The sequence below is a fragment of the Numida meleagris genome, chromosome Z, assembly GCF_002078875.1.
Source record: "Numida meleagris isolate 19003 breed g44 Domestic line chromosome Z, NumMel1.0, whole genome shotgun sequence".
Taxonomy (NCBI): Eukaryota; Metazoa; Chordata; class Aves; order Galliformes; family Numididae; genus Numida; species Numida meleagris.
The window spans coordinates 21,535,939-21,552,043 of NC_034438.1; the positions used below are offsets into that span (position 1 = coordinate 21,535,939).

The window sequence follows — 16,105 nt, forward strand, 5'->3', positions numbered from 1 at the left end:
TGCTGCTTTTTATCAACAGTACAATTGCAGCTGGCCTGTTCCTTTGGAAAGGACATTTACAGAGTATCATGGACCCATAGCATGTTCTTTGCTGGTAGTAGCTGGACAGTTTCTCTGAAGGCATAGAATTCTGAGTGTGTAGATTTTTTATTTTTCCCCGCACCTCATTGAATGAACAGTAGCTCTACATCTGAGACACTGACCCCGATCCTGACTTTTTCTGTGGTTTGTCTTTTATTGGACAGCCTTATTTGGAGCAGTATGTGCAGCTGATGTGTGCATATAGAAACTTTTTATCAGCTAGAGTGTAATACTAGAGGGCCTAAGGTTATGATATAATGGGAAACGCATATGCATACAGTCTAATGTCTCTGCATACTTTGAATTTTGAATTCTTCTGGAGCGAAAGAACTGCGTTCTCTTTGCTCTTTACTCTCACCTTTATTATCTCTAACTCCAGTTGTGGTGTTTTGTTTTTTTTTTTTTTTTTTTTTTTTTTTTTTTTTTGTATGTACTGTCTCAGCAGTTTCTGTTAACAGCTTCTGATCTCAGTTGCACCCTCAAGGTAGCTCTGTTTGTATGCTAATAAGTCCTAGCGGTAAACATTCATCCTTACTTGAATTTGCCGAGAGCAGAGCTTAGTGGTAGAGAACTTTAGCAGCAGTGTAGCATAAGGAGTCCTGCAGTTCTCCTCAGTAGTCCATTTCACAACAGCTATGGGCTTGTCAAATTGGCTGACCATTGGATGAGCTGTGACCCTTCTGTGCCAGTAAAAGCTGCATTTACCCTAGACCACTTAGTATGCTGTTTTACAGAACAGGGTAAGTACAGGCTTGGTAGGGGGAATTGTGAACTCTGGCTTTAGGACAGGGATGAGCTAGTTTAGAGGGCTGCAGAGAGACACTCCAGAATCTGGTTACTGCTGGTCTTCGTGGTGGGGACCCATGCCATGACTTGCACCACAATTCATTTCTTGTCTTAGCAGTGAGGTGATGCCTCTGGTACCACATGAGTAGTGGCACAAAAGTGAGTAGAATGTATTTATGATTTGGGGAAAAAAAAAGGAAATATCTCACATTCTGTAGCACAGGAGATAATGAATCAGATAGTCTTGAGTTTTACTACCTGTTCATCATGTGTCTGTTGATGCTAATACTGCTAGTCTACCCATCTGATTATTTTGCACTAATAAAATGTGCAGTTAGTATATTCTGATTTATAATCTTTTGTGGTTTTAACATTTCTGGTGTCATTGCAGGTACAGCCCACATATGCATTTTAGTAGAGTTAAGACTTGTTTCTTTGTCGCAGGAGTAATTGCATCAGTTTAGTTCTACTTTTATGCTTGTGAAATGGTATCCCTGTTTTGTACCAGGATTTTTCCTAGTGTAAACTCTGTGTTTATCAAAGCTCTGGACTGCTCCTGAAGTATATTCTAAAGGGAGGTAGGAAGGAAGAAACTTGCTGATAATGGAATAATTTCCAGCATCTCGTATTAGATGGGTTAATAACCTCAACAAGACAGAACATAGGGCCTCTGAAGTTTGGCACTGCTGCTACCTAGTTTAAATAAGTAATTAAGTTGACCTGTGATGGTTCCAATCTGTGACAGGAAAGAGTGAGACCCTTTTCAAGAATCTGTTTTTCAACTATATTAAAGTTCGTATTACATGATAAAGGGAAGGACCTGGTTTTGTGGGATTGTTCGTTTTGTTGTTTTTTTCCTTCTATGGGCATTGAGGCACTACAAGGGTGTTGTCTTTGTTAATGCTCTGATAATTATAGGACTAAAGGACTAAAACTAGCAGGAAGTACTAGGGCTACCTTACCTTATCACTTATCCATCTGAGAGATTGAGAGATCCTCTTCAAACCTTCAGTTAAATACATTCTAACTTTTTTTTTTATTTTTCAATTTTACCTAAATATGTAGGTCAGTTTGTTCATGAATATTTTGTGTTCTGTACTGGGTAGTTTTTCCTAACCTCTTACCAGATCTTAAGGAAAGGGTAAAAAATGCAAAAATTACACTTGCTGTAAATCAAATTTTTGGACGCATAATATATGCATCCTGTACTTGTGCTTGTTCTTTTACATAAGATTGATTCGTATCTCAGAAAAAGTAATGAGAAAACTATTTCAATTTTTAATTTATCTCTTAATAGGACTAAATATTTTGAGGGCAATATTATTTGCTGTAATTCTTTTTCTTACTGTTTATCATTTTCAATACTTTTTTCTCCTGAATTTAGAATATCCAGTAATGGAAGGACAAGTAATGCTTTAGAGGTGGTGGGAAAACTTTCCCTTTGTATCACTGACCCTATTTACATTGAGGCAGAGGATGTTCATTATAAATACCTATGTGGAAAGGGTACTGATTTCCTCTGAATTAAGACTACATTTGTTTGCAGATCTTCAGAAAATAAGGTATTTGGGTGATGGGGATTAGTTTGCACTACTTATACTATCTTTTATTGGGTTAATGTGACGTAGTCTTCCTGAGGTGTTGTCAATGGTTTACGGGCATTTGGCCCAGTTCCGTGACGAATGGGATGGGGGACCCACGGGCCCACTGCCTGGGAAAAGGGAAAAGGGTAAGGAGATGGGCCTGAGAGCAAAGAACAGTGGCAACAATCTGAGGAGAAACAAACTAATTTACTAAATAAAATATCGGAATGCAAAACAACACACTATAATACAATATAATTACAATTTAAGCTGATAAATCCAATACAGAGAATGTCCCAAAATCAAGGTAGGCCTTACTCTACTACTGACGATCAGACGGCTGGAGAGCGAGGTGCTGCCAAGACGAGAGACGGCGGAAAAAGGGACGAGGTCTCGTGATCTGCAAGTTTTTATCTTTTCCCTCTGTCTGGAAATGGTTACAGAGGAGCAAAGTACCTTGGGGACTGTAGTAGTCCTTCTCTTCTGAGAACCAGGTACATTCACTACATGATGTTATGATGTGGAATACCAATAACCAAAAATCATAAAACCATGACAGGTGTGTACAATCTTTGTTTTCACCAGATCTTTTTGAGTTACAGAGCTGGCTCTGCATGGAATCTCACTGAGAATGGAGGCTTTTAATTTAAAAAAAAATTTTTTTTTAAGAAAGGGTAGAAATTTATTTGTGGAAAGTGGAGTCTTGAGATCATCAGAAATACTAAGTTGAGTATAAACTTATTTTCAGTTAACCCTACAGATGGCATCTTTTCAGAAATATGAGCAAGTCTATCTTGCATTTGTGAAAGTGTTCTGTTTTGTTTTTTGTTGCTTTTTTTTTTTTTGAATAGATTCCTAACAGGAATTGTGTATTGGTTCTGATAGAGAGAAATAAAGGGAAATGATTGTATGTGTAGTTTTGCATGTATTTAGTTAGGTTGTGCAATGTGGCTGATCCCTATGAATCTTCTTCTGGATACACTTATTCACTAGAAAAGTTAATGATGATTATTTTTTGACTTGGCCCTTTCTCCAGGGGCTGCCTCAGAGCAGTTTGACTGGTACAGTTCTGTAGTGTTAATTTCAGGAACAAAGACTAGGCATGCAGATACGATTCAGTCAGACGTAGATGCTGCTCTGTTAGCATCAGTCTTACTTTGCTTGGCCTTCACCTCTTTACTGTTGCTCAACAAAACCAGTAATGCTCTCATGTTCTCGTGCACTTCTATTCCTACACTGGTTGGAATTCCAGCTGATGGTTTCCTGAGTTCATGGGAATGAATTTCTAGGGATGGTGATGGGCTTTTTTTCCTCTTGCTGGAAAGAAATGAGACCACCAATTGAATTTCAGCAATTATGCTGATCATAAAGCAGCAGATTGTTGAAGTTACCAAGATTTTTTCTTCGTTTTTTCTTTTTTTTTTTTGCATATGAAAACATGTTTTATAATGCAAAAATTTGATAAAATCAAATAACGTTTTGTGTTTAGAGTGAAATTTGAAACACAGTGGAGAGCAAGATCATTTTAAAGTGTTTATTTTTGATAAAAGTAAAGTCTGTAAAGACCGTGTTTAATCTTGTGGTTGCCTTAAATTTTCTGGAAATGAGTAGCTGCTTAATCTTCAATCCTGTCTGTGTCAAATGACTTGCTGAAAATTCAGATATCATTTTCAGTAGAATTCATATAGGAAATGAACTTAACTTTGCTTGATTTTGGAAGCAAGCAGAGGAAATACTGTTGTTTCAGGTGATTAAAACATTGCAAAGATGTTCAGCTGATGGTGTATATTTAGTCTGTCAAGAAGTAGGGATAAATGGAATCAATTTCCAGAAAAGCTGCTCAATGTAATACCTTAATGTAGAGTATTTCTTACATGTGTTAGTGGAACTCCTCTTTGATATAGTTTTATGATGTGGTCTCAAAAATGCCAAGATGATAATTTCAGTAAGGGGGAATGTGTGAGTGTGAAAGAGAGAAACAAAGCCTCACCAATAACCAGATGCATGGAATGCCTGAAGGGGGCAGGAAGAGCAGCAAAAGAGATAGAAATATGTAATGTATTTTGTGTACAACTTCTTACACTGATATAGAAAATGTAATATAAATAAGTGGAATGGCAAATAGCTCTAATGTGCCTAACTAGAAATGAAGGAGGCTGGTATATGTGTGTATTTTTACTACACAGTGTCATTAAATGCTTGTAAATACCATGTAAAAGCCTAATAAGGTTACTAGCAGAAGACGCATTTTCTTTGATATTTGTATGATGAAATTAATGAAATTTGATTTCATAATGCTTTTACAAAGCTAGTGAAAGTACAGTTCAGTTAAATACTCTCCTTCTCCCCTCTCCAACATCGTCCATTCCATCCCCTCCACTATCCATTTCCCTCCTTTTTCTGTCCTTGTCCCTCTCTGTTCTCCATTCGCTGTCAGGAAGGGGCACCTCAGAAGAGCCATTTCAGCTCAACACGTCACCGTCAGAGACTAGTGGAACCAGCGGCTTCAAAAGTGAGTGCTTTCATTGAAGGACCATTTTCTAAAAGTGGAATATTGTGTCAGAAGACTGTTTGCTACTAAGGAAAAGCTCTTCTGTGTGCCTGGTGGGAGATTTAATTATTACTTGTCTGCAAGTGATATAATTGCTCTGTCATGGATACTGAATTTCGGCACTAGAAAAAATAGGTATTCATGTGCATCCGTTGTACTTTGAGAAGTTGAGCTAAGGCATTTTAAGATCTGTCTGCAAATAGAAATAGAAAGTATATGAAATATTCTGCTTTTGTTTTATTACTTTGTTATACTTGTTTTCTTTAACATGCAGTTCTTTTGTCTTAAACAAAAGGCTTTCATTATTTAAAAGATGGGCTGGGTGAGGAAAATAATTGAGTGTTCTATTGCCAACCTCTGGTATGAACTTTCAGAGGAAAAAAAAATGACTTTGGCCTCAAAAGGTGATACTAGCAGATACAGTGGCAGTATGAGTTAAGTTCATAAGATTGATCCACCTTTTTAGAGGCATTCTTTTTTTTTTTAACAGTATGCAAAACAGTTTGAGATATCACACTTAGTGACTGTTATTATGGAGCTTTTACTGTCTGAACTAATAAAGTGTATTACAGTGCATGTTTTATTACATCTGTAATGGGTCAGCTGTCTCTATTTTTGTTGCTTTCTGTTAGACTCAAGGAAAATTGAAGCTGTGTATCCACTACTACCTTTTCCCAGAAATCTCGTTCTCCACATCCCTTTTAATTCTGATACATGCAAAATCAATGGCAATATTGACCTTTGATACAGATTGAAGTGAATCAGTGGTTCTAATTTTCATCTTGAAAGAAAAGCTTCTGTTTTAGAAAGGAAAAAAAAAAAGTGTTCTGTAAATGGACACAGTTTGTCTTAGCTTGCTTTCAAAATTGACTCCAGTCACTGTTGTCAGACTGAGTCTTTCCATTTCTGAATTTACTAACTCAGTAAGTATTAGTTGTGTAGACTTTTACTGATATCAACATATTAAGTATTTTTTGTTCATTTTAGACTTTAATACTGTCAGTTGTAAGCTTTCCTTTTGATGTACCCTCAAATCACTCCACATAATGCCTTCAGTCTGGAAGGGCTGAGGAAAAAAGCATACCAGAGTGCTGTTCTGTGGATATAAGCCTTGCTAGCTTTTGTCCCTCCTTCTTTACCTAGTTTTCCAGCAGTATTCTGCTATACCCTTGTGTGCACCTGCCTTGTCAAAGGCAGGTGTATTATGAAAACCTCAGTCTGGTAGCTACAAAGCAACTTGATCAGTATTTGCACTTTATTTCCCTCAGGACAGAAGGAACAGAAGGGGTCTTGACTGATGCAGAACAACCCTTATCCACTGCTCTTTAGTTGGTGTCTTTGCTGCTGGGAGGATATCCTGGCGCACTGGGAGCAAGTCCATGGGCAGCTCACTACTGTTGGACACCAGCCCAGCATCTGGGGCGGACTACTAGCACAAAGCAATGCATCCTTTACCTCTCCACCTGCAGCCATTGTCAGCAGCCTCTGAATGACCGTCCACTTGGAAAAGACTCTTTAGCACGCAGTAGGAGCACAGCTCTAGTGAATACTTTGTTTTGATTAGAATGCCTCTGTAGAAAAGAGAAAGGATGCAAACTATCACTGCTTGACTGCCTGTACTGTGTATCTGAAGAGAAAAGCTGCAAGGTCATAGCTACCAGAGGCATGAACCAGACTGCAGATCAGCTGCCCTATCTCATTTTGCCTGTCCACCTGGTGAACTCCTGGAGAAGCAGGCTTCTGAATCTTGTTTTTTGCTATCCTTTCACTAGGTAGATAGTATTTCCAAATGACAGCCTAGTAAAACCGATTCAGACAAGCAGCTGTGCTAGTCTTTGTGGACAGTCACCTCTTCCCTTCTTCCTTTCCCATACACTCTTTTCAGTGAAGAATAGCTGCCATGCTTTTTATACCAGATGCATATGTGTTTTCTTCTCCCACCAGTCTCGCTGTTTTCTTGAGATCAGCTCCTGCAGCTGAGAGGACTATACTTTTGTGGTTTGATTGAGGTAACTTGAGGTAATAATTGTTGCATGTTTCCCACTCCCTCCTGTCTGGCTTTCCCTTCTTTTGCGCCTGAATCAAACTATGGCATGGGTTCTGTGCTTTTTCCTCATCTTTCTTGAGATCTTAAGACTAGGAAATAAGGTGTTCCCTCATGATTGGACTACACTTGGGCTGCACCGGCTGATGGAAAGTAGGACCTGGAACAGAACTTGGCAACTCAACAGCTGCCCTTCAGCAATAAGTTTTGGAGCAGTGGATGTTGGCCCCCATTTCTGGGATGAAGCAGTGAGGAACACATGAGTTGCTGCTTTGCATAGGACAGGCCCTGGAAGTAGTCATGAGAAGGCTGTGTTCACCTTTGCTCAGAACTTTTGGGGCCCTGATTAGACTACTGTTCCATTGACTGTGAGACAACTCAGGAGATGAAGGCAAACCTGTCCTGCTTCTGGAGCAGGTGCTCCAGGTAGTGGTGTGGTGATTAGAGGAGTAGCCCAAGATTACCTGAGCAGTCCTAGAGGTACATTGCAATGCTTCAATTGTGGGTTTGGCTGGGAATCAGGGTGACATGTGGCACCTACACAGCAAGCAAAGTTGATATTCTGTGTTCTTTAAAGGCCCATCAATGTTTCTGTATGTACTTGAGGCAGCATGAGGTTCTCTCTGTTTGCTATTCAGATCACACTGTGGAGGAAGGGTGATAAAGTGCTGTTGGCACCCAGCATTGAGAGACAAACTGTCTTTTCTTGTATACTCCTGCTTGCACTTCCTGAGCTGGTGTTCTCTTGCAGACTCACCTACAGACTGCTGCAGTGCAGCAGGGATGACATCAGGCTCCTGTCACCCTTTCTCTTTACTGTCATGTTATATTTAAGAACCCTTACTATCAGATACTGTGACAACATGACCAATGCTGCACTTGAAGGAATCTGTTTGCAGTACAGTTGAAGAAAGCTGTAAACGGTTTACGGGCGTTAGGCCCGATTCCACGACAAAGGGGACGGGGGACCCAAGGGCCCACGTCCCGGGAAAAGGGGAAAGGGGAAAAGGGTAGGGAGATGGCCCTGAGAGCAAAGAACAGCGGCAACAATCTGAGGAGAAACAAACTAATTTACTAAATAAAATATCGGAATGCAAAACAACACACTATAATACAATATAATTGCAATTTAAGCTGATAAATCCAATACAGAGAGAGAGAGAGAGAATGTCCCAAAATCAAGGTAGGCCTTACTCTACTACCGACGATAAGACGGCTGGAGAGCGAGGTGCTGCCAAGACGAGAGACGGCGGAAAAAAGGGACGAGGTCTCGTGATCTGCAAGTTTTTATACTGCGAGCTTTTATCTTTTCCCTCCGGCTGGAAATGGTAACAGAGGAGCAAAGTACCGTGGGGACTGTAGTAGTCCTTCTCTTCTGAGGAACAGGTACATTCACTACATGATGTTATGATGTGGAGTACCAATAACCGAAAATCATAAAACCATGACAAAAGCACAGAATGTTCTCCTAAAATGTGAATCCAACTGATAAAGCTGGACTCCTCTCTACTCAAAAGGTAACAGCATTGTAGCTTGTCTTCTAGCCCTGTAGAACACTTAACCTGCTAACTGTATTCCTCTGCAGAGGTACCTGCTGCAGTGCCCTCTCGGCAGCCATTTTTCATGCTCAGACCCCCAGGGCTTTGATATATTCTCATTACTGTGAGGACCAGAGAAACTTTCCTGTTCAAGACGTAAGAGTAAAGGAGTGAGAGTTAGCTCTGCAGGTTACTCCAGATGTAGGAAGCTGTAGAAAGGCAACAGCACTGTCAGCTTTCGTAGCAGCTTCTTTCACCTCACTCCTCTGTCTAGGTTTATTGCCTCAGGAAGAGTTGCCAGTTGCTCTTGGTAGTTAAGTGTAGGTGCGCAGAAGCCAGCAGTCCACTAGACTTGTACTCTTAAAGCAAGAACAATCTTGCCTGCTGCTTTTAGACTGAAGAGGCAAAGTGACATACCTTCCTTTAAGCTTGTTGGATTGGCTTTTTATAACTTCTAAAAAAGCAAATAAACTTGTTACTTTGAAATGTTATGTTGTCTTTTGGCTCTGAAAGACTTGATAGGATCCCTTTTATTCCTTTTGCTTTCCTGTGCAGCAGCTGTTTGCCCAGGTGGCAGGATGTTATGGAAGTCCAGGCCGCACAGCTTGCAGGAGCTGTTGCATGTATCAGGGATGCTGGTTGGGGGTGGGGGAAGACCATCAAAGACCTGCAAATGAACGCTGGTTTTATGCCTAGGAAGGCATGCTGGTGAGTTCACAACACCAAAGTGTTTTGGTTTGCATGCCTGATTGCCTGGTTTCTTGCATCTGGCTCCTAACCTCTTGGGCATAGGAGAACTTGTATTTAGGGGACTTGGAAAGAAGTCAGTGTCTCTCCTGGAAGCAGCAGAGGCTTGTACTTGTTGGAAGAATTGTTCTACATCTAGTGCTTTTTATGGTGAAGAATAGCTTCTAGTATATAATTAGTGACAAGGGTGCCTTTGAATGTTTGAGAGCACTGACAACACGCAGACCTTACTGTTCTGCTGGGGCTTGTGTTGCTCAGCTGAGTGCTGTGTGTGTAGAAGGCATACAGCCTGGCTTACTGTTGGTGGCTGTGTCAGGCTGGTTGTAGGTTACCTAAGGAGCCTAGCCACATCTAAGCACTGTGCATAGTGACTGATCTGTCCACTGTAGAGTTAGTATATGGCTCAACAACTTGTAGTGATTCAGAAGATACTGGTCTACAACTTGCCCAGAAGATCCTCTACCTGTGGAATACAGATGATGACCTAGATCTCTGCGAGTGTTCTGCAGATCATTCTGGTCCTGTATGAGGTGCTGTTGTGGATTAGTGATAGGGGAGACCCAAAGTAGCATGGGATATGTTGGCTGTTGATGTGGAGGCTAATGTTTCGAGACTAATATCTCCTTAAAGGAGAGGATCTTCACCTGTCGTAGCAAAAGGCAATAATGAAGATATGGCCATTTTAATAAAGTTCATAACATCCAGCTGCAGTATCAATATCTGAGTGCTGTTTATGATAGCCAGCAACTCTCTCAGAAATGGTGGAATTACAATAATCCTCTGGTTCCTTTCAGTAAAGAGGTCCCTGGGAGGCGTATCCTGTTTCATCCCTCACTTTGCGTCTGGGGAAATGTTAGACAAAGACCCTGACAGAACGCTTGGTAGTGTTACAGATGTGGACTATGTGCATGTGCGACCTCTACTTCTCTGACTGTTTTAGTGACTGATGATTTTTTTAGAATGCTGTTTAGAACCATGTCTTCGCCTGTTAAGACTGAAGTTCTTAAGTAAAGTAGGTGGAAAGCCTAAAATAATTATTTATTTATGGCTGTCAATAATAAATAGCTAGGTATTACTGTACCTAGGTTGCTCTGAAAGTAATGCCTCCTATTTATTTCCAAGGGAACTACAACAAAGAGCACAATAATACTGTTTAATAGAGCAAATTCTCAGCTACAAAACACTGTTTTTCAACACAGTCACCACCATTAGCTGTGCGTTTTCACCAGCGATGAACAAGAGCCTGCATACTGCACTCATAAACAGTGCAGTGGAGCTGTCCTGCTGTTGCTGTCACTACTGTTGAAATGTGCAAAAACCACCCACTCCTTATTGTGCTTGTTTCCACTGTTTGATCTCCAGAAACATTCATCAAGCATCAGTGAATGTCAGTGGGTTCAATTCTTTGTGCGTGGAGGAATTCAGCGACACAGCTCTGCTTCACCTGCACTTCCATGTCATGTGCCATTTTGCCAGACTGCCCCTCTGCTGCAGTCTGTCACACAGCAACAAAACGTAACAGGATTAGGTGGGATCATTCAGCCTCTACTGCCATACCACCAGTAAATGCCTCTGACATCGTGGGCTGACATAATAAAATAAGAGGCATTACTTTCAGAGCAGTCCTCATATGTTCTCTTATGCCGTTTTTGAAGCATTTCTTAAATCCACATGTATTCTTAGAATTTCTGTGCTTTATGCAGGAAACTGGGCACAAATTGAAATAGTCAACTTTGAGTGTAAGTTATTGCTGTAACTTGTGCACTGCCTGATCTTACTTGAAGAAGAAATAATCCATAAGGCAGAGGACTGCAAAGAAGTACTGTTCCTTAACACTAGTCTCTGGCGACAGGTGAAAGTATTTGATTTGATGGCCAATTGATTGCTAGAAGGTTATTTACCAAAGGTTAGAGAGTCTGGCAGACATATAAATAGAAGCAGAATATAGTTTGCAGTCAGATGGGTGAAATGGCTGCTCTCTTTGGCAAGTTAAAAGTTGACATTGTTATAATTCTTGAACAAATAAGTATTTTGCTAGTGTATTATTAATTCTATTAGATCGATTTTGTAATCTTTTTCCCCCAAAAGGAAACAGAATTAATCTACAGTATTCCTCTTTTCCTGTTACTAAAACACTAGTTTTATAGAATGTAATACCAAGTTATAATTAGAGGTTTGCAGCTGTTACTTCAAGTGTTTGGCCTTCGTTCGTGTGCTTGCATGTCTCCTGGTTGATTAAAAATAGAAATAGCTGTTGAGAGAGAGTACTAGAAATTGTTTGAGCAATGTAAATGGTGGTATATATTAAAAACAACAACAAAAAGGAACAAAAAAAACCCCAACAAAAAATCCAAACCCAAATCCATCAGAACGGCAGAACTATGAAGTTAAAGCCTTAAGTTAAGGTTAAATTGCATCCTCTTTTAAGTGTAGTGTGGGAAGTCTACATGGTGTGGACGCAGAAGGTTTGGAGTAGGATAGAATCATGGAATTGATGGGAAAAAATAGCCAGTATTGGGAGATATTTCAAGCATACTGGGGTAAGTTTTATGTCATCAAAAAGCCAGTTTTATTTTCTCTCTAAAGTATTTATTTTTTTATTGTGCATGTACATACATTCACTAATGAAAAAGAACTTTCCAAAATACACTAGAGCTTTTTTTTTTACTCGCATATTTTCGTCTTGCTGCCATGACTGTGGGAAAGGTGAGAGCGGCTGGACCTAGCCTGTCAGATGACTCATATAAATCAATACAGGAACCAAGATGAATTTTTTATACCATTCCTTACTGTAGACTCTTGAGTTCGGGTTGCCTCCTGCTGGCTTAACAACAGGTAGTGTAGAGGAGAAACTATAGCTGTCTACTCTTTAATTTTTTTTTTAATGTTGAAAAGATGTAATTTAAGTTTTTTTTATCTTTTTGGGCAGTGGGGAGGTCTTTGAGATGACAGTTTCACATGTCACATGAGAAATCTACGTGCCTTTGAAAAGTTATTTCTATTAATTATTAGATATTTCATGACAGAACCTTTCAAACAAACATACTAGATAGAGATACAAATTTGAATAACCTTCATTTACCCTGTTCGACCTTATTAACAGTGTAAACAGGATGATCAGTCAAAGGTAAAAGGGAATTGAAAAAATGTAACGCTTGCACAAACTTAATACAGTTGCTGATGTGATTTACTGTAGTTTCACATGGAACGATCCATCTGCCATATTGGACAAGGAGTGGGATGAAATTGACTATAAAATGGTAATAAACCAAAAGATTATCTGGATCTTAATCTCAGCTTGGATAGAATGTTAGTAGTCTTAAAAAAAAAAAAAAAAAAAAAAAACACCCTATAAAATATACTTGACTTTATTGCTAGAAGATACAGAGAGACCAACTAATGATATAAATTACAGAAAAGGATTTATCACTGTTATGTTTTTGCTTTCTGTAGGCTTTTAGCTGAAATCCTTGCCTAGGCTGTGATTTACTTCAGGATTCAGGAGTTTACACGTTCTTAAACACAGTGTTCCAACGGTAGTAATTTGCACTGCTTCGTCAAGTTATGTGTGATGGTTTTTTTTCCTTCATCATTGAAACTGTCAGCGTTAAGAAACTGATGTTCAGTAGACATGAGCTTCCTGCCTGTATCAAAGTTTTTAGACTAGCAGTTTACTCCAGAAGATATGTTTGTTCCATATATTTTGAGACTTTAGATGGAAAGGTAAATAGCAGACTACTAATGTTAGTGTTATGATCCCCTTCTGATAAGGAATATTTTAAAAGAGCATTGAGATCCCCAAAGAAAAATTATCTTTCCCCATTTTTTTCTTCTCTGCTGTGGTTACTCAAAATTGAGATTGCAGCTCATTAAAGAAGGTAATGTCAACAGGAAGAGCAGTGTAATATCAATGGGAATTGTAAGATTTCTGCCGTATTGTCTTTGGAGGGGTTAAAATCAGTTTTTCTTGCTATGGAGCACTGACTGGTAGTTGAAGATGCTTGTAGACTCTTGCCCACCATATAGGAAAAGCAGCTCTAGACACAATTCTTTTGAGGGCCAATTCTGATAGGAGGAATTGGGCATATTTGCTCATAATGTTGAACTGGGAGGTGCTGTTGACTCCTTGGAGGGATGAGAGGCCTTGCAGAAGGATTAGATAGACTGGAGCACTAGACGATCATCAGCAGCATGAGTTCCGACAAAGGGAAATGTGCAGTGCTGCACCTGGGATAGAGCAATGCCAGACATGGGCATGGATTGCAGATGAGTGGCTGGGGAGCAGCTCAGCAGGAGGGGACCTGAGGGTGCTGGTGCCAGCAGCTCAGCCTGAGCTAGCAGTGTGCCCTGGCAGCCAAGGGGCATCTTGCCTGTGTCACTCACTAGGGGCTGTATGCCCTCCTGGACTTTCCTTTTCTGGTCGAAGTACCTGTAGAACCCTTTCTTGTTTTTCTCAGCATCCCTTGCCAAGTTTAGTTCAGGCTGGGCCTTGGCTTTCCTGCCCTTACCTGTACGCAGCCTAGCAACTTCCTTATAGTCTTCCCACGGTACCAGTCTGTTTTCACTGCCTGTGCGTTTTCTTCTTGCTCTTCAGTTTGACCAGCAGGTCCTGGTTCAGCCATGCGGTCTCTTGCATTCCTTTCCTGACTTGCTATGCCTCAGAATGGGGAGCTCTTGCATGCCAAGCTTGCAAGATGAAAGATCTGCCAGATCTGCTCTGCACTGATGTTTTGCCAGGGTGTTTTGTTGACTCCCTGAAGAGCTGGAAGATAGCTTTCCTAAAATTTAGTGTCTTGATTTTACTCTTTGCCCGTCTCATATCCCTCTGGAGCATGAATCCAACCATAGCATGGTCATTACAGCCCAGGCAGCCTCCAATCCTCATGTCTTCTATCAGTTCATTTGCATTGGTGAGCATCAGGTCCAATATTGCATCCCCCCGGATGGGAGCCTTCAATTACTTGACTCAGGAAGTTATCCACAGTGCATTCCAGGAGCCTCTTGGATTGCCTGCATCTCACCATGCTATTTTTCAAGCAGATGTCTGAGTAGCTGAAGTCCCCCAGCAGGACAAGCATTTGTGATCACGATGCCTCCTGTAGCTGGAGGTGGAAGGCCTCATCAACAGGCTCCACTTGATCGGGTGGCCTGTAATAGACAGTAGTCTCAGGGCTCCCTTTGCAACCTCGGTCTCTAGCTGTCACCCATAGGCTTTTGACTTGTTCATGACTATTCTTTAAGAACAGCTCTTCTCATTCTATTCCTTTCCTGATGTAGATAGCAACACCCCCTCCCCTCCTTCCTTGCCGATCTCTTCTGGACGGCTTGTAGCTGTCGATAGCTGCATTCCTGACGTGGAAATCATCCCACCGGGTTTCAGTGATGGCAATGATATCATGGTTTTCTGGTAGCACAGCAGTTTCCAGCTCCTTCTGTTTGTTTTCCAGGCTGCGTGCATTGGTGTAGAGGCAGTTCAGCTGAACAGCTGGTCTTAATTCCTTTACAGTATTTTCCTTGATTTTCCCTATTTCCCTATTGCCTTCTCCTATTGCCCCAGCAGTCACTGCCTCGTTGACATAGGATTTTGTATGTGCTTCAGTGTTGCCAGCACCTCTCAAGGCAGTGGGTCCTTCAAGGCCCCTGCTAGCAACCTGACCCTCTAATCTAGCTATGCCATCCCACACCTTATCATGGGAAGGCTCACTATCCTCCCTATCCCTCTCCACACCTAGTTCAAAGCCCTCCCAATGACCCTGCTAGCTTTTCCCCAAGGACCCTTCTCCCCCTTTGAGAAAGACAAACCCCATCTGGTGCCCAAAAGCTCGGTGCCATATAACCCATTTGGTTGTCAAAAAAAAAACCCAAAGTTCTGGCAACGGCACTAGCCACAAAGCCAGGTATTTAAAGATAAGGTCCTTTGATTTGTTTCCATGTCCTTACCCGATACAGGAGGCAGAGAAGAAAAGATGATCTGTGCATTCAGTTAATTCAGCTGTCATCCCAAGGCCCTGAAGTCCCTCTTGATAGTCCTTGACCCTCATGTAGTGGCTTCATTTCTCCCTGTATGGAAAAGCAGTAAAGGGTTGTAGTTTGGCCATACCAGGCTAGGTAGTTTCCTGGTAATATTCCTCATCTGAGCCCCGGAAGACAGCAGACTTATCTAAGAAGGTAGTCTGCTCGGCATATTGGATGTTCAGTTCCCTGTAGGGAGGAGTCACCTACGACTGATACTTGTCTCTTCTTTTTCAATGATGAAGTCTTGATGTTGGGGAAAGGCTTTTCTTGCTTTGGTTTTGTTAGTTTGTCTAGACTGAGTGGGCTGTTATCGCACACAGATGGGCCTTCCACATTGTCAACGGTTTACAGGCGTTAGGCCTGATTCCGTGACAAAGGGGACGGGGGACCCAAGGGCCCACGTCCCGGGAAAAGGGGAAAGGGGAAAAGGGTAGGGAGATGGCCCTGAGAGCAAAGAACAGCGGCAACAATCTGAGGAGAAACAAACTAATTTACTAAATAAAATATCGGAATGCAAAACAACACACTATAATACAATATAATTACAATTTAAGCTGATAAATCCAACACAGAGAGAGAGAATGTCTCAAAGTCAAGGTAGGCCTTACTCTACTACCGACGATAAGACGGCTGGAGAGCGAGGTGCTGCCAAGACGAGAGACGGCGGAAAAAAGGGACGAGGTCTCGTGATCTGCAAGTTTTTATACTGCGAGCTTCTATCTTTTCCCTCCGGCTGGAAAATGGTAACAAAGGAGCAAAG

The 16,105-nt window shown here is 41.1% G+C and overlaps 1 protein-coding gene across 8 annotated transcripts in view; it reads left to right on the forward strand.

Annotated features, from left to right (window-relative positions):
* Nucleotides 1–16,105, forward strand: part of MAST4 (microtubule associated serine/threonine kinase family member 4) — a 300,840-nt gene that overhangs the window by 113,696 nt on the left and 171,039 nt on the right. For 3 of the 8 annotated variants that reach the window (XM_021379467.1, XM_021379469.1, XM_021379471.1), the window contains one exon: nucleotides 4,888–4,962. The exons of the other annotated variants lie outside the window; for them this stretch is intronic. In XM_021379467.1, the coding sequence (XP_021235142.1) occupies nucleotides 4,888–4,962 (75 nt within the window). The remainder of the gene's footprint in view (nucleotides 1–4,887; nucleotides 4,963–16,105) is intronic. 8 annotated transcript variants of the gene reach the window in all.